The 23,398-nt window shown below is 44.1% G+C and overlaps 6 protein-coding genes across 6 annotated transcripts; 5 read left to right on the plus strand and 1 right to left on the minus strand.

Annotated features, from left to right (window-relative positions):
- Positions 1–9,969: 9,969 nt before the first annotated feature.
- N7477_005251 (uncharacterized protein) lies at positions 9,970–10,267 on the plus strand (the record flags this gene model as incomplete). The annotated part of the gene is given in 2 exon segments (XM_056966914.1): positions 9,970–10,137; positions 10,154–10,267. 2 exon segments carry the CDS (start codon positions 9,970–9,972, stop codon positions 10,265–10,267), a joined length of 282 nt encoding a protein of 93 aa, XP_056823695.1.
- Positions 10,268–11,375: 1,108 nt separating this feature from the next.
- On the minus strand, positions 11,376–12,419 carry N7477_005252 (RTA1 domain-containing protein; the record flags this gene model as incomplete). Its single annotated transcript, XM_056966915.1, has 3 exons — positions 11,376–11,647; positions 11,701–12,092; positions 12,154–12,419. The coding sequence occupies 3 exons, from the start codon at positions 12,417–12,419 to the stop codon at positions 11,376–11,378; spliced, it is 930 nt and encodes a 309-aa protein (XP_056823696.1).
- Positions 12,420–14,049: 1,630 nt separating this feature from the next.
- On the plus strand, positions 14,050–14,905 carry N7477_005253 (uncharacterized protein; the record flags this gene model as incomplete). Its single annotated transcript, XM_056966916.1, has 2 exons — positions 14,050–14,191; positions 14,247–14,905. 2 exons carry the CDS (start codon positions 14,050–14,052, stop codon positions 14,903–14,905), a joined length of 801 nt encoding a protein of 266 aa, XP_056823697.1.
- Positions 14,906–20,456: 5,551 nt separating this feature from the next.
- On the plus strand, positions 20,457–21,452 carry N7477_005254 (uncharacterized protein; the record flags this gene model as incomplete). Its single annotated transcript, XM_056966917.1, has 1 exon — positions 20,457–21,452. The coding sequence occupies one exon, from the start codon at positions 20,457–20,459 to the stop codon at positions 21,450–21,452; it is 996 nt and encodes a 331-aa protein (XP_056823698.1).
- Positions 21,453–21,573: 121 nt separating this feature from the next.
- Positions 21,574–22,365, plus strand: N7477_005255 (P-loop containing nucleoside triphosphate hydrolase protein; the record flags this gene model as incomplete). Its single annotated transcript, XM_056966918.1, has 2 exons — positions 21,574–21,771; positions 21,841–22,365. 2 exons carry the CDS (start codon positions 21,574–21,576, stop codon positions 22,363–22,365), a joined length of 723 nt encoding a protein of 240 aa, XP_056823699.1.
- Positions 22,366–22,482: 117 nt separating this feature from the next.
- On the plus strand, positions 22,483–22,827 carry N7477_005256 (uncharacterized protein; the record flags this gene model as incomplete). Its single annotated transcript, XM_056966919.1, has 1 exon — positions 22,483–22,827. One exon carries the CDS (start codon positions 22,483–22,485, stop codon positions 22,825–22,827), a length of 345 nt encoding a protein of 114 aa, XP_056823700.1.
- Positions 22,828–23,398: the final 571 nt, after the last annotated feature.

Here is a 23,398-nt window from a genome sequence, read left to right on the forward strand (position 1 = left end):
TATATATGAAGTACTAGAAGATTCCGGTGGAAATAATAGGATTAAAGAAGTAGAGAACGTATCGGATTTGGTTGTTGATGCAATTAGAGAAGGCCTCGGGCTGGGACCGATGTGTTTTATACCAACTAGCTATGGAGAGCTGAAATGCTCTCCCGGGTGCTATTCTACCCGTGGACACGGACACCCGGCATATTGGTGGCATCCAATCGATAAATGACATGGTGTGGGGGGGTAAGCCGCAGCGGCAGATACGAGGTAGCATCGATGCATCAGATCGAATATGTATGCCTCCAAATAGACCTGGCACTCACCCTCCATTTGGATCCGCCAAGACGCCAAGGAGGGTCCAACTTTTGACATTAGACCCTCTTAGGTGATATTTTAAGGCATAAATAGGCCCTAAAAGGTAATTTTCTGCTTATAAATGGTGTTTTATACACGCTTATGCAGGAAGTCCCTTGGCGGGTGGAGGGTCCGGACCTTGGACCCTCCGGCCAGGTCTAGATGCATATGTTTGACTTGTTTGCATGCATGCTGCGCTCGGACCTTTTAAGGTGAAACAGCCTTGCATACGGAGTACTGTTATAGCCTCCATCTTATGTGGTGGCAGTGCATAGTTCTAACAAAGCCTAACGCATCGACTAAAAGAAATCATCCAGTAATATTTTACTGTAGCTCAGCCGAGGGGACATGCGACTCGAGGCTGAAATTAGGGGCAATTCGGCCCCAAATTGCATAGCTTTCCGTTTGTCCCCTTCACCATCCACCTATTTTATAAGGGGGTAAGGGGGACCAACTGATCTGTTTCCATTATTGATTATCACCAAACAAGTTTTTGTTGTTCTTTTTATTTTTCAATACGATGGACCTGCTGCCTAGGCCCTTGGGGTCATCCACTCCGGACATAGATGTTCCGTTGATGGAAATCATTCCCTATGAGGAGCCCCATGATTTCTTTTCATTTAAGCAGCGGCACAACATTCACATCTCATTGTACGATGAAAACGATAGTCACGCATTGGCAACGTTAATTCAGTCCTGGCTGTTCTTTGGCTTGTTGACGGAGATTTTCGGAGATATGCCTGAACCGAGTGACCTGGTCGACACCCGGCTAGTTAATGGAAAACCCATTTCTTGCGTATCCCTTAGGATATATGCGAGCCGTATTTTCGACTTGCAGTTAATTAATCGGTTGCAGAATGACAAATCTCAGAAAATGATAAGATTTGCCCACAGCCAGCTCATTCATTTCGAAAAACTCCCTTGCGCTGTCCGATTTCCTGTCCCTGCAGTCGCTCTATCGACACACGTACTTATTGAGTCTTTAGCTGCATTGAGTCAAGGCAAATACGGAATACTGAAAACTTTCGGAGAATATCAAGTCCTTGATATCTTGAAGGAAGGGAGGAGTAAGTTTCAAGCTCCGTTGACTAGCCAAGATGTTCCTCCCTCCCTTCAACTCATACTCGATCGCTTGTTTGCCAATAGATGGTGTCATGCACAGGCCATGCATGTCTTTCAAAAGCTTGGCTATATGCCTCTTTATTATACGTCAAACATCCACCGCCGCCACTCACAAGAAATGGATCACCAAAAATGCCGAGGCACCATCTGTTCCGCCACTACGCCGTCCGACAAAAGCTTAGGAGTGCCTAGACATCGATGGCCCAGTTGTAACTGCTCCCTACAGAGCTCACCTGTTGATCAGGTCTTGAACATCCTTCGTCAAGGCAAGATTCCTCTTGTGCGGCTCACTTACAATCAGCTTGGTAGGCTCACTTTGAACCTAGAGGCTGCTAGCACTCGCAGCCGCTATATTGCTTTATCACATGTGTGGGCGGACGGACTCGGCAACGCCACAGGAAATAGCGTTTATTACTGCCAGCTTGAGCAGATTCAGCGCCAGCTGTCAAACCTCCCCATTGATGATGAAGGAATCTTTCTTGCCAAATTTTCCGACCTGTTCAGTTTTGATGTGCCCCGTTTGAAATTTTCCATGGGGGTTCCAGACCAAACTTCAACTCTTTTTTGGCTGGACATTCTCTGTGTCCCCGCGAAGTGTCTCTCTGGAGTTCATGACGCTGATGTACGGCGATTGCGCAAAGAAGCAGTATCTCAGATTCCCGCCGTGTTTGCTGGTGCAGCACAAGTCCTAGTTCTCGATGCTGAGCTACAGAGCTTGCGAATAGGTGCATCTCAGCTTCCGGAGATATTTGCTCAAATTATCGGCTGTAATTGGGCCAAAAGAGCATGGACATACCAAGAAGGGGCGCACAGTTTGAGATGCCAAGTTCAGCTAGCTGACTGTGCCATAAACCCAATGGATCCTGAACTACCTGTAAGCAGCTGGGGGGGGCTTTAGGTATTAAAATGACAACGGTTTTCCAGTAAGCTTATCATCAGATTTGGAAAATCGCACGATTCGCTCGTGCTTAGAATACCACCTCTTGGGGGCATTCAAGACTGAAATAAAAGTCTGGTTTCCTGAAAACGACCTAGACGGAATTCCAAAGACTCTGGACGAAGATCCTGACTTCGAAGTTATGACTCTTGTGCGCACTTGGAATGAGCTACTGCAACGATCGACGACTGAAGCTTCAGATCTGGTCATTATATTAGCCATGTCGCTGCGCATTCCTCTGCCCAGCTTATTGGAACTGCCCATTTCACAACGCTTACCATCCATCCTCTGGAGTCTCACTCAAATACCTTTGTCATTACTGTACATACCGTGTACCGAAGACTCGGATTCGGTTGACAGACAGAATTCCTGGCTGCCTCGACATATTCATGTGCCCAATTCGCGAGATTTCTATTCTCTAGCAGCTCGGGACTATGGAGAGTTCTCCAAGGCTAGGGACTGTATTATCTTCAACTTGGTAGCCCATTCAGATCTTTTGTTAATTCCTTTGGCTGGAGACGTGCCAAGGGTCCCATTATTGCTGGTTCAAACCCCGCTTCATCTTTATAAGATTCTCTTCCACCGTCGAGAAAATACAGCTGCGGAGGTCTCGTATTCACTAGGAAAGCTAATTGTCATCGATACTCGCTCGGCGGCTGCAGAGAGTCAACGGCTCATGGAGCCTTGGAAAGCTGGCTGTTCTTTCAGTGTCCAAGAAGCCCACCATACAGCCCCAGATAAATGGAAATTGAACTTCATCTATGATAGTGCTATTTCAGCACTGGTTTTAGATCTTGAAAGCCGAGAAGGGTGCGATACTGGCTCAGCGCAGCCGTTATCAGACACACTGGACCCAATTATTGTTCAACAACATGTCAACGATGCAACAGACCAAGCCTCGTGGGCTAGCTCGAAGGTGAACAGGTTTATTGTTTGCATGGCATGCAGTGAGTGATCAAATCTCTAGTGTTGTTGCTCGAGCTCTCGGTCCATCTCTAATATAATGGATCAGGTCCCACGGGCTCGCCACTTTCTCGTCTGCCCCAACGGTATTTGTTTTCCACCGATTCTTTGGTGTTGTGGTTTATTGCAGTACCATCCGGCCTTTTTTATTCTCTCAGGTATTTCTCATTTCTTGCCTTCAGCGTCAAGAGTGGTTTTATTGGCCTATCCCCGATACGGAAGGCGGCTTTTCTTGCGTGGTGGGTGGGGCTTGGATCTCCTTTATTGCTGGCACTTTTATTGTTGATTTGGATTGGCCTCATCTGCCTTAAATATAAGTGGTACAGTAAAGCCAAGCGTCTGGACTCTAAGGTCTTTTGGAAAATTTGCGGAAAATACGCGTGTGTGTTTGCGTTATTAACTCCACGCGTGGCTAGAGACATCAGTCCTTTTATAGCCTGGGTACTTCTGCTTTGCAGTCATTCCCACGGCCAGCCCTATCACCACCAAAGTGAGCGCATTTTCATTGTAAGCACTGGGGCTTACTATTTGTGGCTCATACCTTCTTTGATATTGATAGCTATGTGGGGCCATTTCTGTCGCCGACTCTGGTTGGCGATTCATGCTGCAAATCCAATATTATTCTCGTTGTCGATATGGGATCTGGCAGCATGGAAATTCACATTTACTCAAGGGGACTGCTTGACAAACTTGCTGATATTGCTGAGAATCCACCGCCTTTTGCAATTCCTCGATTCTTCCAACACACGTTCACGTGAAAAATCCCGAGTGTCGGCATGAATATCCTCCGGCATAAAGGAGAATGTGTTATTCCGTGTGTTTGTTATATTTGCACATCTATTCCGATATAAATTTGTATCCTTATGGATTTAATAATACCAGAGTTTTTTGATGGCATTCTGAAATGGGAACGGCTCGATGGCTGTCTGGTGGTGCAGACTGGACAACTCACATACACACTGCCTGCCCGGCGTAGAGGACGATCTGGATGAGGCTGCACTGATGCCATGTTGCAGCAGTACGGGATAACCTGAATGCTGCATCATGAATAGAAGGAATAAGGGGACAACCTGAATGAATCGGGTAGATGACTTGTCTATCTTCAACTCTGCCTGCCGATATGCAAGGCACTGCAGGCTCGAGATCATGCCTAAGGCCATCTACCTGCTTTTAATCCACCGGTTCTCCCACTACAATATATAATATAACCGCCTTCCTCTTTCCAATAGATATAAGCCCGGTTCGCATAATATAAGTTTTATAGATCGAATATTTGAAGCCTACCCACTTATAATAAGTAGGAATATCCTCCCCCGGATACAACGACAGCGTGAATTAAGTAAGAATTAACTATAGAGATAGCCACCGCACTCTCTATCCGTAAGGGTAAAAAGCTAAAAGGTCTATAGTAGTGGAAGACTTAGATATAATAAGGCTAAGACTATATAGAAGATCTCTACATATAGGACCTATATAACCTAGAGCTCGCTACCTATAAGCTTCGATAATAGTAGCCAGAGCTAAGCGAGCCTATATATCCTAAAGACGGTAGTGTGATAATAGGGCCTTCTTATTAGGGGGAAAATGGTTACGTTATCTAACTTTTTCTGCTATACGAACCTATATTAGTTCGTATAAGTACTATATATCTACTCCTTCGTATATTTACCAAATAGAATATAGTTTCTTATCTTTAGAACCTATCCTATGGGGGTAACTGTAATAAGGCGTATTATAGTTTAGTTAGTATTTTTTTATATAGGCTTAGGGTTTCCTAAAGGGGCAGATTAGGGTTAGTTTTAGGGTGCTATTATAGTTACGTTCCTATAGTTTATTTTCATTTAATTTTCTAGTAAAGTATAGGCTATATCTTATATAGTTTAAGTTCCTTATTTCTCTATATTATTAGCTCTAGGTACCCTAAGAGTACTATACTTTAATAAGACTAATATATCTAAGTTTCTAGAAAAACTATAGGATATATATTTTAGATATAGCGTTAAAAATAATAAGGATATTATAGGTATATTACCTTAGTACTATATAAAGGTCACTAAGTCCTAGGTAAAGAGACAGGATTTCTAGCTAAAGAAAGACTAAGATACCTATAAGGAAGTCTTCTTAGAGTATTTTTATAATAACGATAGCGAGTAGTAAAGATATATAAAGATATATCTTTAATCCCTTACCTAGACTAAGTAAAAAATGTAGGATAATATCTAATTATATTTTAATAAGTTTAATAATATCTTTAGCTATATCTATATAAAAAGTAAGATTAACGATATAGATAAAGTAAGCCTCTTTATCTAAGGATTTCTATAGTAACTTAAGGAGAAAATTATTAGAAGGTATTCTTATAATTAAGTACTAGGTAGCTTAGCTATAGGTAATAGTAATTAGTAGTTATAGTCTATATAATTATCACTACTTAGGACCGATTCGGATTTTTTTAGTATTAGTTTATAGTACTCTATAAAGATTAAAATACCCTTAGGGTATAGTAGCTTAGGAGCTATTAGATTTAATATACTATATATTATTCTCTACTTATAGAAAGGAGATAGCTTTTCGGCTAAAAAAAAAATACTAACTCTATATACTTTACTTTTAACTATCTCCTCTTAATAATTCTTTTTCTTCCTCTTCTTTTTCTTCTAAGGTTACTTCCTCTTCTTATAACTTATACTATAGAATTATTTATATTAATATTATCTATATAGTAAAGTACTATAACTATTAGATACTAGGGTACCCCTACTTAGCTATAGTACTTAACTAGATAGGCTATATCTTTAGTAATATCTAAAGTACTACTATATCTCTTATATATTAGTCTAATAGTATTCCTTATAGAAACTAAGTATATTTAGGGGAATACTATATCTTAGCTAGCTACTCTTAGCTATCTATACTAAAAGTATACCGTTATAATTACCGATAAATATAGTCTTCCGTTTAAGGTCTTAGATAATCTTATAGCTTTTAGGGTTAAGCGCGATTCCTACTCTTTAGGTATATATTTCTTCGTATAGTAACGTACCTTAATAAAAGAGCTTTTTTAGGGACGCTAATATAAAATAGGAATAGCTTAATAGCTATCTAATAACGCAGACCAGATAATATATATATATATACTACCTAACGATAAAGATAGACCAGATAAGGCCGCACTAATACCCTAATATAGTAGTATAGGATAATCCTAATACTATATTATGAATAGAAGAAAATAAGGGGGTAACCTAAATGAATTAGGTAGATAACTTCTCTATCTTCTACTATACCCTAAAGATATATTAGGCACTCCAAGCTATAGATTGTACCTAAGGCCACCCACATACTATTATGTCACCGGTTCTCCCACTACACTACGTAATAGCTTCGGGGCCTTTAGCGTCGTCCGCTAAGGTTTTTATATATATCTATAATACCTTAGGCGTCTAGTTATATAAATAATAGGCCTATCTAGTACGGTCTAACTATAAGTTAGCCTCGTTAATCTCCCTAGCTTAGATTATAGCGGGCTACTACCGCTACTAGGTAAATATCGCTTCTATCTTATTGATAGCTTAGGGGATAATATAGCGAGCTTATACGTAGGATTAGGCTATTGTACGTAGATATAATGCGACCTAAATTAGCTATAGAATAATCGCTAGTATATAACCTAGACTATAGCTTACTTACGTTTCTCCTATCTAATACTAATCTTAGATGGCTAGGGCTTACCCTAATAGCTCTAGGCGAAAAACCTATACTCTTTATACTAATATAATTATATAATACTATAACTACGGTATACCTCGCTATATATAGTATATTTTAATCTATCCTAATAAACGGTTAACCTTAGAATAGGATATTCTACTTATATAGGGACTGATATAATCTTATCCTATAACTCGTCCTACTCGTCCTTAATAGTATCTAATACCTACTAGGTACTACTTTAGGTAATATAATAGATCCCTTTAGGGTTTATTAAATAGCGGATAATCTCCTTAGGCTATATAATATACTTATATATATAGTAAATAGCTATACCAAACTAGTAGTTACGGATAAAATATTAGTTAGGACTTATAGATTTATATATAGCTAATAGATATATATCTAAAAACTAAATAGAATAGCTAGATAGATACTAGGGAAACCCTAATAATAAAAAATAATCGATAGTAGACAAAATTAAAACTAGGAATAGATAGCGGCCCCTAAATCCCTCTCCTAAAATTTAAATCGATAATCCTTACTAATACGTAGGTAACGAATCACCTAGTGCTAGATATTAGGGTTTATTAATATTAGTGATAGGACGGTTAGGTCGGACTGTTACGCACTGTTCCTGCGAACTGGTGAGCTGGTAATATATTCGGTATACTTACCACGGTCGTGCCTTCAAGCAGTACTTACAACCGTACCGTCACCGATAGTTTGGGCTTTACACGGGCTCGGGTCTGTAAAGTAGTCTTATAAGGTATTCGAGGTAGAGCGCCGATTCAGTCAGATCACGAATAAGCTAGCCTAATCGTAGGATAGGTTATTAACGAGTCAAACTGTGAAGATACTATCTTATAGTAGGTTCTAAGTAATAATATAGGATTAATCGCGAAGAGCTAAACTAAGTATATAGGGGATATCCCTTATATACCCTTCCTGAGCCTATTCGGCGGATAGGCGAAACCTATCCTTCGATAGGTTCCGGTCCTTATCGTCGGATAGGTTATCCTATCTCTTAATAGGATTATATTAGGGGTTCGCAGTTACGTATCCTATAGTCTAAGGAACTCGTAATCTTTTCGTGCCTATTATGTGACCTCCTTGCGGTATCCTAATCTTTACGTGATTCCTCACGTGTTTCCTTATGTCATCAATAGTTCCGGGGAACCGTTAGCTCTCGGTGGCCCATCTGTAGTCTGCGGTGGCAGGGGTCGTAACACGGACCCTATTAAAAAAACTCGTCGACTTTAAATCTCTGTAAATACCCTTAGGAATCGTGGAATAGCCTTAAAACGCAGGGAAAATCTAAATAAATAGTAAAACTAGCACTAGCGGAAATCTAGGTAAAAGAAACTAATAGGAAGCTAATTGTAGTTAACTTTAAAATATAATTATAGTTAAGTTATTCGGGAAACCCTAACGCTATACTAACGGATGCTAACTAAATTGCAGTTAAGTTCACTGTAATTACCCCCCATAGGATAGGTGACTGCCTCTGTCCTATTATATAACAGTAATATGGTAACTACCTCCGTCCTATTATCCGAGTCTATTAGGCCTATTAGCGACTGCAATAAGGTGACTTCCCCGTTCTATTATCTATTATTCTTATTAGTATACTAAGTATAATTAAATATACGTCTTTAGCGAATTATAATAGAATATATAGATATATATATATCTACGAGAGTATAAAACATAAAGTAAATCTACCTTATATACCCTATAATTTCTTTTATATTTATCGTATAATATATATTAGATAATAAAGCGTAATATAGCTAACCCTTTTAGTTTACCTTAATCAATTAAGGTAGTATAACTACTAAAAGGCCTTCTTTAAGAAAGTAGTAGGGTTTTAGGGTTATAGAAAGCTTATATAAACCCCTAGCCTAAGGGTAACTAAGTATCGTACGAGTGGCTAAAGTATACCCTATCAAAAAAAAGGTCCAAATTTCTAATCCCTATAACTACCTCTTCTATTAGTTATACGATCTTTAAATTAAAACCGAGTATAAAGCGATCGCTAGTTTAGAACTTTTGAACTTTTTAGGATTATCCGACCGATATTTTCAACTAGGATATACTCAAGAAGTCCAACTAGTATACACTCACTAGCGCCATTTTTCTTCCATAGTAAAGCGGAAACCCTAACTGGTATGCAATGCATCCCACCAACCCCCATGGGTAGAAGAAGACGATGATCCCATTTCCGATAAATACGCATGGGTCTTCTGGCACTTGACGGAGTCCTAATTTGGTGAGAACTCCGGCTGCTTCTTGCTGCCACAATCGAGGAGATATCCTCAGCCCATAAAGCGCCTTTCGGAGCTTCCAGCACTTGCTAGGGGTTTCAAACCCTTCCGGCATTCTGGTATAGACGTCCTTATCGAGCCTGCTATTCAAGAAAGCAGTGACAGCATCTCGCTGTCGAAGATCAAGATCAAACGCCGCAACGAGTGCGAATATCATCCTTGCTGTTCTTGCACTTCGGTAAGGCCCTCGTACGCGGCTGTATAGGTGCCGGAGGCGGTCTTGGCTGACGGGGTATTGACGCTTCAATTACTAGTTCTTCCACCTGAATAAGCTCAAGAGCCTCTGAAACTGATAGGCCTTGCTCTAGAGATATCTGTCTAGTAGACCGAGTCCTTTTTCGCTTTTTCTTCTCGTTTTCGGCGCGTAAATCGCTTACTTCTTTCTCGAGAATAGCTGCCGATTGCATTGTAATTTGACACGCCTTTAAAACCTGATTGATTGCGGAATTAAGCGGGCTCTTTCCTATCAGCGGACCTAAGCTTTATAAGAGTCCCGCTACCTATTGTTTTCTAAATAGGTTCCTTCCACCCCAAAGTACCCCCAGATATCAAGGCACCCCACTCACAATGGCCGCTATCAATTCTACCAGATCCAAGGATGTCATCTCGAAAAGAAAATTGATGCGACAAAAACAATGCCGTCGCAAAACAAGTCTGATGAAAAAGGCATACGAATATAGTAAAATGTGCAGCGCAGATGTATGCGTGGGAATTCGTATCCGAGAGACGGGCCAGGTACATATTTTATCAGCGGATACTTCGGGATTTTGGGCTTTCCTTGGCTCGCAATTGGTATGTCTCCAACTATGGCTCTGATGAAACAACGACTGACCTATCAAGAACTCCTACTATCCAATCCCAATAAAAGGGACAGACCAAGATCACGAAAAAGTCAGTGTTGCTTTTCATAAGCCGCGACATCTTTTTCTGTCGGCAGGGCACGAGCAGCTGCCGAAATTGAAATAGCTTAAGCGAGGCCGACTTGGCGGGTGCATCCTTGCCAAGATGTTGCCATGTTTACTTCATGACTGGGGTCAGTCATTCGCATTGAAAGGAACAACTACACTTGAAACAGTTCGCTTAGCCCAAAGAGGAGTCAGTGATATGAAAAGCCGAGCTCGATTCAATGTTGAGAACTGATTGGCCGATATGGTTCACCGCCTGGGCGAGGAGGAAGAGTGAGATCCTTGAAGCAGGTCAGTTTGGGCAATCTCGTTCTCACCTCGGCTCACCTTCAACTACTATTCTCTCCAGAGAAACAACATGAAATCCAATGCTTCTAGCATGACACCAGAGCAAGAACAGGGAGCACAGCCCATACCTAGAGATTAAAAACCATGGTGGTCCCGAGAATCGTCGCCTTGGCTAAAGCAACATTTTAAAAGCGCTTTTTGCCTTTTTGTGATTTTCCCCTGGGAAGACACACCTATCGTTCATAATAGAAATACCGTGCCTTGACACCGGCGTACTGTTTGCCTATATATTTTATATACCACTCGGTCATAATGACCATAAATTCCAGCGGCCAGTCGAAAGTTTTCAGCGTGACCAAAAAGTCATTGCGACAGAAAAGAGATCGACGCAAAATGTCCCTGAGAAAAAAACTCGCACGAGTACAGCAATAAATGCGGCGCAGAGGTATGCCTAGGCATTCGAATTCGAGAGTCAGGGAAAGTATTCATTTTTTCCGCGGACACCTCAGGATTTTGGTCCTTCATTGGTCCTCATTCACTACCTAAGGGCAGCCTAGGAACTATACGACTCCACCGACCCTAGCTGGTTCAACTCTTTGCATGACTGGAGGGAATTGGAATATGGAATGTGAGAATGCTATGATTCAAATCGCTCAAATAAAGGCTAACTCCAGATCTAACTTGCTGATATTACCAAGACCAATCCAAACGCTGAAATGTCTAATACCCAATCCCTTGAACCCGACCACTCCGAGTCACCAGGGGCTTTGCTATATATTTTCAAGCATTTATCATCTCAATTTCTGATGAAGCCTGCGACACCTTAGAAACGACTCCACGACGCGGCTTCGCCGAGAGTTCCCCCCATCGCCGGCCCATGGCAACTGCTGGGTGAGCGGCGGTCATACAAATGCACGCAATGGCAATCATAGTGCTCTCAAGAATCATCAAGGAAATTTCATCATTAGCCAGATCACTGTTAAATCCACCTTTCAGCTCCGCAACACGGAAGATCGAGCGAGTGAAGATCGTTAAAACGGCAATGGCAAGACCTTTGATTGGGTTAGCATAGGCTGATAAATGCAGATTATTTAGTGACACTTACCCAGAAGAAACATCTTCCATTTCAAACCACTGCGAACAGATGCTGTAGACGCATTCTTCATGTCTTCTGAGCTGCGGCGCACTCGCAGGGCGAATTCCGAAGCGAGCACGATGAACAGCGTCAACGAGGCGACCTGGAAAGCCAATCCTGCAATCATGATATTGACACCGGTATCGCTGAGGCTTTTTTGGTCTGAGTCGGCGATGGAGGTAATGGCGCCGCCGGCTGCTTGTAGGACTAGAGCGATGATATCGCAAGTGACGAAGAGGATGGTGTATGTACGTGGGCGAATCCTGGAGATATCCTCCCCGTAGACGATGACAATTCTTCCCAGGCAGATGTAAATGGCGGCGGTGAAGAAGGCTGGGGCAATCGTGACACAAATGAGGTATCTAAAAGTCGAGTTTCTGGTTAGCTTGCTTTATTCAGAGGTATGTCTCGAAGGTCACGTACAGAAGGAATGCATTAAAGTCGAATGGGTTGCTGTGCATCATGACTCGCCCGATGTATCCCAGTATTTCAAGAATGAGCCCCGCGGTCATGGCCCCCATGTATGTCCATGTTCGGAACCATGTTCCTAGGGCGATTTGTGCGGCGAGGAGAAGGCCGAAGATGGCGAGGAAGAGGACATTTGCCGGGATGTTAGGCTGGTAATTGATATAGGCCAAGTCAATTGGGCAAGTTGCCAAGGTGCAGTCGTCCATGTTCATTTCCGACATTTTCAGTGTTGATATTTCTACTCTTTTTCTCTCTTTTTCTTCTTGTTCTTTTTTGAGATAGTGAGGAGGAGAAGAGGTAGAATGCGAGTCTAGATGGGTTGAGGTTGATATTCCCCTCCTCATAGCATCGAATACACACTCTCTTTATACAATCTGACAAAATAACGAGGCCTGAAAGTCAGCCACGAGGCTATGCTATCTCCGATCCTACGTAGGACTATCATTGGCGCAAGTATACTTCCCGGGGCTGACAATGGGGCCGTGCCAAGACACGGAGTCCAGGCAAACTCCGAGTCCGCGGACTAGGAGGGGAATTGCCTGGGGGCCGGTCCGCGGACTCTTAAGGCCTCCTGTTTCTATCCGGCCTCCATCTTAGCTCCAATTCTTTAAATGCTGCCTACTATGTCCGCGCCAGCCAGTCTAGGCCGAGTCAGGACCTGCGAGAACTGTGTGCGTGCTAAAATTAGGTGCTCGCGCACCTCTACCCAAGGCTGTGATCGGTATGCAACATCCCGCTTCTACTTCTACTTCTCTTCTCTTCTACTTAGCAACGTAAACCTAACACGCTTTGAAGGTGTCTCCGTCTGAACAAAGAGTGTTATTTCCGTGCAACAAAAGCTCGTACTCCTAAGAAGAGGGAGACGTATATCTGCCCACTCCTCGTATCGATACGATCTGTCAAGCTGACCGCATCTAATCTAGGCGAATAGGTGCACTCGAGGACAAGGTGGATCAAATATTAGGCCAGATCAATCAGCCTCACTCAAGCCCGCAACAGGCACCACTGCCACTGCCACTGTCCCCGAAAAGTGAAAGTTGTGCTCCGACTCCTCGAAATCCGTGCGATGTGATCGGGAACGGGCTGATCACCCACGAAGAGGCAAATCGTTTGATAGAGAGCTTTCGTGATGCCATAACGTATTTCCCATTTGTACAGCTGCCGAGAAACGCCACTGTCGAGGATCTCAGATCGGAGAAACCCTTCCTCTTACTCTCTATTCTTTTGGTCTCCTCGTTTCGAAATGTCCCGCTGCACCTGGCCCTCGAGGAGGTTTCGACGTCTTACCTTGGGGGACAAGTCTTGCAAGGCAATCGCCAACAACCCTTCGATATACTACAGGGATTGCTGGTTACTATAGCTGGGTATGTTTTAGACAATTTCTCTCTTCATTAGATTCACAAAAGCTAACACGGAAGATAGAAACGAAGAAAAACCTCCATATAGTGCGGTTTTCTGGATATCTGCACCTCGCACAAAGTATAATCAACGATTGCAGACTGGATTACCCAGCCAAGCTGCGAGGAGTAAGACAAAGAATTGACGTCCTGTTGGACACGGATCCTCCGACAGAAACGATTTCCCTGCGAAACGAGGAAATGCGAGCTTTGGTTGGATATTTTCTCCTTGACGCGTGGTAAGTTCGATTTACCACCTGCACAGCCCGGTCTAGACCTGAAAAGACTATGTCTTGCTTACTTTCTTTTCACATGACTAGTCACTCCATAGTACTACAGCGGACAGGAACAATGCCTTGGTCACCCTTCATAGAATCATGCGCTGCGAAGTTGTTCGCAGGAATGCGAATTCTCAACCGATCGATACCTGTTAGGTCAGGTTCAAGTACAACACATGCTTGTACGAATCGATTCTCTAGTTGCACGGGGATTCGGTGAGAATAAGCCTCCTGCGGATATAGAAGTTATGATTAGTTCTCTTCAAAGCGATTTTGAAGATTACAAAGCCCGGCTTCCTGTCCCTATTGACTATGATGGTGAGTTGACCAAGCCTTATCTCTACTGCAGATCTAAATTCTAACACTTGATTAGTATTTCAAGGCATTCCATCCCACGCCTTCGAAATCCATCTCTATCAAACTACCTTTTTCGATGTATACCAATCTTCCGCCGCGTCATTCGACCAATCCATGGCCCTTCTGCGAATCGATGCCCTTTGTCGCGGACTAGCGGCTGCAAAACAATTTATGAGCTTTTACTTCAGTCTACCACCTCGTATTGAAGAGAGATTTAGTTACACCCAATGGACAATGACCGGGTTCAGCGTTGCAGCTTCATGCAAACTTGTTCTCGCATCGTTGGAGCCATCCGTTCGAGATCACAATCAAGTCCGAGGGTTGCGAGAGACATTGGATATGCGGCATGAAATCCAGAAATCTGTCAAGCGTATGAATACGCTTGATCAGGAGTGTAAAGGTGGGAAATGGGATCAACATGAGATGTTCTTCTACCAAGATTGGCTGCGGTTCCTTTCTGAATGGTTTGAAGAGAAATATCGTCTTGCGCAGTCTGATAGTGCTGGAGAGAATAATGGTGCACTGGGAGTCTTCACCACTGGAATCTCAGAAAATGATATCTATGAAGAGCCTCAGCCTGATCCTGGTTTTCCTTGGGTGGGTCTTCAGGACGTTACGATTGAGGAGATGTTGAATGCGTGGTTAGGGCCAATCAATATGCCACACTACTTTTAAAATGTACAAATTAGCCTTGATAGTTTCAGTGACGAATACATACCCCTCTCTGCTTTCTTTTATTTGAATTGCCATTTTATACTAGTAGTTCTAACCAAGTACTCAAATTGAACACGGCCTGTTAGGCGGTGGATCCAACCAACCCCGCAGACTAAAGACCAAATAGAAGCTTTGATCACATCAGTACATGTATACAGGATAAAGTCTGCCAGGTGGGTCTGCTCAGGGCGGATCATGCTCTTGCTCACTGAGCATGATCATGGTTTCTCTTTTCCCTTAATACCTGGGGTCTCCAGGTATAGGATGTTGCACGTGACCTTGATGACAGATAGATCGGTTGGCCCTCGGTGGCCCCATCAGTAAGTTGCGGCCCCATAGTCGATTGGTGCCTGTTGGTCCGTAACATCTAGAATCAGGAGATTTTTCTCTATCGAACAAACCCCCTCCGGAATTATTAATAAGTAATTCTAATTTAATAGTTAATTATTTATTAATCCGAGTTATAAGACTATATTATATTATAGAGAGGTTATTATAGGAATTTAAACTAAGGGAATTATTCTAATAAGGTACAATTAGCTACGCTGTTATTAATATTATTAAAACCTGTCAGCATATTCAAGGACTGTCAGCATTACCTTTGTCAGCATTATCAAGGACTGTCAGCATTACCTTTAGTCATCCAAGAAGACTATGATCTCTATAATTGGTCAGGTAAATACGAAAAGCCACCTAATTATAATAGGTCTATTAAAAGGTGTTCTATGGATAGACTATTAATGATACCTTGACAATAGGTCTAGACTATTAATGATGCCTTGACAACTAAAAATGATGCCTAGACTATGATTGATTTCAAAGCAAGACAGGCCTAGACTTAAAACAATGCAAGTCTAATATAGGCCTAGAATATTGTTGATTGGATATAAATATGTCCGCAATTCTCTACAAGAAAAATACAATTCTTCTTCAATCATCATATCATACCCTGAGGTTTCCTATTAAGGAAATATTCTTTTATTCATCGATGGATAAAAGACTTGATCTCCCATTAGATCTCCCACTGGATCTCCCACAAAACCCTATTATCTACTACTATGTAATTCGTTATATATATATTAGTAGTTTAATTTATTTAAAAATCTACCCCATGGGGGGTGGTGGAATGCATTGCATTCCATTTAGGGTTTCGGCTTTACTATGGGAGAAAAACGGCGCTAGTGAGTGCATTCCAATTAGGTTTCTCGAGTGCATGCTATTTGAAAATATCGGTCGGATAATCCTAAAAAGTTCAAAAGTTCTAAACTAGCGATCGCTTTATACTCGGTTTTAATTTAAAGATCGTATAACTAATAGAAGAGGTAGTTATAGGGATTAGAAATTTGGACCTTTTTTTTGATAGGGTATACTTTAGCCACTCGTACGATACTTAGTTACCCTTAGGCTAGGGGTTTATATAAGCTGTCTATAACCCTAAAACCCTACTACTTTCTTAAATAAGGCCTTCTAGTAGTTCTACCTTAATTAATTAAGGTAAACTAAAAGGGTAGACTATATTACGCTTATTTTATTATCTGATATATATTGTACGATAAATATAAAAGAAATTATAGGGTATATAAGGTAAATTTACTGTATGTTTTATAGTCTCGTAGATATAAATATATCTATATATTCTATTATAATTCGCTGAAGACGTATATTTAATTATACTTAGTATACTAATAAGATTAATAGATAATAGAACGAGGGAATTCACCTTATCGCAGTCCCTAATAGACTTAATAGACTTATATAATCGGACAGAGGTAATCACGTCATTATAGTCGATAATAGGCTCAATAGACTCGGATAATAGGACGGAGGCAGTTATCTCATTGCAGTCGACAATGGGCTCAATAGACTCGTATCTAGTAGGCAAATCTAGTAGGCAAAAACCGGCACAAACGATACGCTTATATAAGCGAAACTAGGTTATATTATATTTTTGCCTACAAGTCAAACTGCTTCAGATATTATATATGAAATCAGAATATTTTTATCTATTTTATTGAATTTTATAGGGGGGGTTCAAAGTTGCTCTCCTTGAGCGGGTATGGATGGTCCAAAATTCCGAAAGAGGTTAGCGTTTAGTCCGAAATTCCAAGGGGATATAGTCCGAAATGCATAGGATCGGCTTAGTCGAAAATACACAAGGTCAGACCTATATTTTGGACTAACCCGACCTGTGCATTTCGGACTAACACGACCCAGTATATTTTGGACTAACCCGACCTAACCCGACTATATATATTTTGGACTAACCCGACCCTATGCATTTCTCATTACGCCTATCTCCCTTTTTTTCGATTACTATTCCTTATATTTTATTATTATCGCCTTGATATAGAATTTGATAAATAGTCTAGTAGGCAAAAACTGGCACAAACGATAGGCTTATATAAGCGAAACTAGGTTATATTATATTTTTCCCTACAAGTAAAAGTGCTTCAGATATTATATATTAAATCAGAATATTTTTATCTATTTTATTGAATTTTATAGGGGGGGTTTAAAGTTGCTCTCCTTGAGCGGGTATGGATGGTCCAAAATTCCGAAAGAGGTTAGCGTTTGGTCCGAAATTCCCAAAGGGGATATGGTCCGAAATGTATAGGATCGGCTTGGTCGAAAATGCACAAGGTCAGACCTGCATTTTGGACTAACCCGACCCTGTGCATTTCGGACCAACCCGACCCAACCCGACTATATGTATTTTGGACTAACCCGACCCTATGTATTTCTTATTACGCTTATCTCCCTTTTTTTCGATTACTATTCCTTATATTTTATCTTTATCGCCTTAATATAGAATTTGATAAATAGCAATTAGGAGCCTTATTTTCTCGAACCCTATCTCCGCTATATATTGCGTCGGTAGGGTTCATTTTCAAAAAAACTGCTGGTATCGTGTGGGTGCAGGTTCGGAGAAACACTTTGTCCGCCTAGCCTCCGCGGCGAAGCGTAACACCCGTAAGCGTATTAAGGAGAGATAGAAGAAATAATGGGAGAGGGAGAAGACGGGCCGGCCGACGAAGTGCCTTATTAAGGCGCCGACGCGGAAGGTCTTGGAGCTATATAAGGGGCTATCGAAGCTATACGTATCTATCCTTATCCAAATAAGGTCGATACGCATTGGACTAGGTCACTTCTTATACGAAATTAAAGAAAGGAATCAGACCGCTATTATTGCGAGTAAGGATCTTAAACGCCGAGATATATCTTGCTCTATCCCATGGGGGTGGTTGTAATCAAGTTCATTACAACTGACTAAGCATCCGTTAGTATGGGCTTAGGGTTTCCCGAGTGATTTGATTACAATCAGGGTTTGTGATATTTTCGTTTGATTACAATGAGGTTCCCATTAGTTTTGATCGCCAAAAATTAGGTATATTTTAATTTCGTATTTTATTATTAATATTACTAAGTTATAAGTTTATCCGACGATTGAGAGAGCTTATTACAGGGATGCGAAGTTCGTGAAATAATTTGATGGGTACGGTCGGCCGCGCCATCCCAGTCATCACCCATCACTAGCCAACAACCACACCCGATTTATCACATAGTAACCAGTAGGGATTAGAGATTAAAAATTCAGTCGTAGGATTCAGGGGTTCCTAGTAGTATCCAATTTCAATTTTAGTAACATCCGAGCCATTCCCAGTGATAGGAGTTTTCCAATATCCGTTTAGCACAGATTCCATATTACGAAATATATATCCACGTTCAAGATGAGTGAACCCACCGAGTTAACCATTGCCGACCAATATTTCATCCGCAACGATAAGTAGGGAGTTGCCATTTGTCGCCAGTGCGAGTATGCCGTGAAGCCCAAGGATATCGTGCGTCATTTGACCACCCCCAAAGGCATTCATCGTATCAGTCGAGGTATTGCATAGCAAGTATTTAATATTATTGAAAATAGAGATAAGTGGGACGATATATCCAACGAGGACAGGATATTACCCATAAGTGTGGAAAATCCCATCCCAGGGTTAACCATTTACGAAGACGGGTTATTATGTCAGATTACCAGGTGCGGTCAGGTTTATCGCAGTCCCGACAGTTTACGAGTGCATTGGTCGAGAACACATCAGTTTTCCATATATAGCCATACGGGCGGAGTTAGACCATCCGCATCCGCCATAGGACAGAGGAAACGCGAGGATGCTATACGGCGAGTGGTTTGCTAGCGGGTTTTTCGCAGTAAATCCGGGTCGTATTATATCCACGTACGCCATCCCGGTCCCCAGTACGAGCCCACCGCACCCATTCCCCGGCTAGTCGTGTGACGCAAGCGATTGATGAGATGCAAGCGATATTCACCCAGCACCAGCAGCAGCCCGCGGTTATCTAGGCCGGTGCAATCGACGAGGCGAACCTATGGTTGGACCGAACCGGATGGGCACGTTATTTGCAGGGCCAGACGCCCAAGCAATTACGGATATGCATTGAAACGCCGGCCGAGGATACCGAGGGCCCAGAGGCCACCGCACGCGTGATATGGGACGCCATGTTTGGCGTCGTAAGCAAAAGCCAGAGTATTACGAAGCAGACCGGTCATCCATTACGCATTGAAGCCGCACGGACCGATATGCATAGTATCCCCGCCAAGCCATTACAGGCATATATGCACGAGAGCACCGAGTTAGAGCGTCACGTCGAGCCATACCAGCGGATATTGATGTTTTTCGCCCGCACGCAAACCCCCCATGAGTGGAACAGTCCCATATACCGGTTTAAATGCCGGCAGCGTATGGCATAGGACGTATTATGGCGGGCCGCCGAGAGTCATACCCACGCGGGCCGTCCCAAGCCGAGCCCGAGCGAGGACCCCGGCGACCAAGCTAACCGGTTATAGCCCGTCGAAGTACGGTGTATGGATTTTGTGATCGAATTGTTAAATCAAGAGATCCAGTCCAGCGAGTACGAGTGCGCGTTAGTATGTGCGTTAGCCGTTTTAGGGGTAGGCGACCACGAGGGCGGACGACTATGGAAGGACCCCAATAGTTATCCGCCTATTTTGTCTAGCGTGATTAAGATTTCGCGGTTTGTGATCGTGCATAAGGCATATTTATTAGACCCGAATGCCCGCGAGTTATTCCAGGGGACCCAGAACCGGTTGGATGGGGAGTGGATGGGGCCCAGCCCGATGGAGGATCCCGGATATATATTTGGTGATGAAGGGTACAGTAGTAGCCCGCCATTGACACCACCACCACGTATACCGTCCACACTGATATTATCCAGTTCACCCGCATTTAATAGTTTACCCACGAGATCCAGTTCGCCATTAGTGGCATTCACGCCGCAGACGCGGCAAGAACCGAAGACGTTCCGCGAATGGATTCGTATTATGACTAATAAATTTATGGTCCACGGCACCGCCAGCCTAATAGAATGGATGTTAGATTTACGCCGATATAGGTTAAAGGTCCATTATAACACCCCGTCCGATGGGCATATCAGTTGGGAAGGCCATGATCAGTTATCGTACAAAGCGATGCGGTTTACTATGGGTGCATTCCGAGGGTTCATCTATGGGTTAACCGCCAGTGCGCGGCAATTAATGGTCGACTATGTATTGATGTGCCGACCCGACCAGATTCCCGTGATCCCATGGGACCGCATGGCGGACGATTTCAACCAGCCCAAGGCGGGGTGGAGTTTTTTGCAAGATCCACGCACGTCGTGGCCGGTCAATGGGGCCCAGTGGATGTCCGATCGAGTGCGTACGGAGCGTCCATTGCAGCAGTTATTCATCCACGCGGATGAAGGGCGGTGCAGTATCGATGGCATCAAACGGTTTTTTGGGTTCGTCAACGATTTCAAGGAGAAGTTAGCCGTATTAGTCCATATCACCAGCGGACAGCCGGCGCGAGGGCCCGAGTTGTTGAGTATTCGTTATCGTAACACGGCCGCCGGGGGACAGCGAAACGTGTTCATCGAAGATGGATTAGTGGCATTAGTCACGCGGTACCACAAAGGGTTTTACGCCAGCGGGGACGCCAAGGTGATCCATCGGTATGTGCCCCGCGAAGTGGGCGAGTTGATCGTGTGGTATTTATGGTTGGTATTGCTATTTGTCGAGCAATTACAGGCGTATTATCAGCAGAAATGCCAGTCACCCGCCATTCCCGACACCCAGGCTAGTAAGTTATGGGGAATCGATACCGGGACCGAACGAGAGTGGACGTCGGTGCGTTTGAAAGAGGCATTAGTTCGGGAAAGTAAGATGCGATTACACCATGGATTAACGTTAGCCGCATACCGAGATATTGCTATTGCTATTAGCCGACGGTATTTTAGCAATACCAAACCGTTTCCGTATAACGTCCGCGAGGATGGGACCGAGGTTATGGCCGACGACGAGGAGAACGAGGATGCCATGGACGATGAGCAATGGATTCGCTATGTCGCCGATTTGCAAGCCGCGCACACCACGCACGTGGCCGAGATGGTATACGGACGGATGATGAGCCAGCAGCAGGGAACCACGGCAGGCCGATAGGCCGGGTTTCGGACGAGCAGCGTGCATTGGCATAATTTATTAGGGTTTGATATTAAGGACATCCCCAGTAGTGTATTGGGTAAGCGGCCGCAGCCCCGGTGGAAGGACGAGGGGGGTTATGATGCGGGACGAGCGTCAGCATTTAGTCGAGACGACCAACATAACCGAGGCGTTACAGCGGATGACCGGACAGCCCACGATGCAGTTCCGTGGGGTGCAGGGGGCCGCCATCCAGTCGATTCAAGCCGGCCATTCCCGGGTGGTCGTGGTGATGCCCACCGGCGGTGGGAAAAGCATGTTGTTTATGTTACCCGCGTGGGTGGCCTAGCGCGGCGGATTGACCGTTGTAGTGGTGCCATTGACGGCATTACGTGCGGATTTGCAACAGCGATGCCAGGCGGCCGGCATTCCATGTGTCGAGTGGGATAGCAATCGACATCCCGATCATGCGGCCATTGTGTTCGTCACGCCCGAGTCCGTATTCACGGATGGGTTCCAGTCGTTTTTGAACCGCCAGCGCGAGTTGATGCGGTTAGATCGGATTGTCATTGACGAATGCCATATGATATTGAACGAGTCCGAGAAGTTTCGCCCACGGTTACAGCAATTAGGTCGGTTGCATCAGTGTGGCGTGCAGATGGTGTTTTTAACCGCGACATTACCCCCATGCGAGGAGAGCCGGTTATTTCAGCGAATGCAAGTGACGCGGGAGGACATCAGTATGCACCGCGAGCGTACCAGTCGTCATAACGTGGCATACCGGGTGTACCGGCCCGTGATTGCATCGAGATATCGTTCCCAGACGCAATGGTTAGAGGATCCGGGTGTCCGTTATTTCATCCACGAACGGGTGCAGCGTGCCAGACCCGGTCGAGTGATTGTGTATGGTAGCACCAAGCCCATCGTGACCTAGGCGGCAGAGATATTGGGGTGTTCCGTATTTTATAGCGACCAGGATAGTAAGTTGGGAATATTGGAACAGTTCCGGTGTGCCACGAACGGGGTGATTGCGGCCACCAGTGCGTTGGGTATGGGTGTGGACATTCCCGATATCCGATGCATTATTCACATTGGGTTCCCCCGGTCATTGTTAGATTATGCGCAGGAAAGTGGCCGTGCCGGGCGAGACCGGTTACCCAGTGAGGCCATCATCATCCAGCCCGAAGGGTTTGACGAGGTTCCCGCATGGTTTGACCAGAACACGGACCGTGAGCAAGCCGGGTTGGAGTTAGTCCGGCAATACATCGCCGGTGAGCATCAGTGTCGGCGAGTGTTGTTGGATAGGTATTTAGATGGGGATATCGATGGGTACACCCGGCAGGGATGCGGCGACCAGGACGGGCCATTCGGAGTCGATGAGCAATGGTGTGATTAATGTCACCCGGATTGGGAGGCGGCCGAGTCCGTGATCGAAGGCAGCTATAAGGATAGCGACGCCGAGATGCGGGAAGACGAGCTAAGCAGAAGTAGTCCCCGCAGCCCGTCCGCGCACGAGGTTCCCATCGAGGCCCAGCACCGATATCGCTAGCAGCAGATGGTGCAGACGGCGATTTCCGAGCGTGTGCAGACGTTAAAAGCGCAGCAGTTATCGGACGAGGAGTTTTTGGCGCAGGAGGCACGGCAGTGGAACCACCGATATTGGTTATGTGTGCAGGCGCAGCGGGATGATGTGCAGCATGATTTGTGGAATTGCCCCGCGGACGAGAGTGGCGAGTGTCGACGATGGGTACGGGCGATTCGGGATTCGATGCAGTATGCCGCGGGAGGATTTTATTGTTGTTATTCGTGTGGGATGCCGCAGTCGATTTGTCCCGGTTGGGAGGCCGGGGGGCAGTGTGAATACCGGCAGTTTTTGTATCCGATGATGGCGATGTTGATCCATTGGCAATGGCCCGATAGGCGCCAGGAGGGTATGAATGGTGGTGTTAGCGGATGCAGAGCGCCAG

This window comes from Penicillium maclennaniae (assembly GCF_028827695.1).
Source record: "Penicillium maclennaniae strain IBT 15551 chromosome Unknown utg000004l:1.0-3007600.0:1.0-3009580.0, whole genome shotgun sequence".
In the NCBI taxonomy this organism is placed as follows: domain Eukaryota; kingdom Fungi; phylum Ascomycota; class Eurotiomycetes; order Eurotiales; family Aspergillaceae; genus Penicillium; species Penicillium maclennaniae.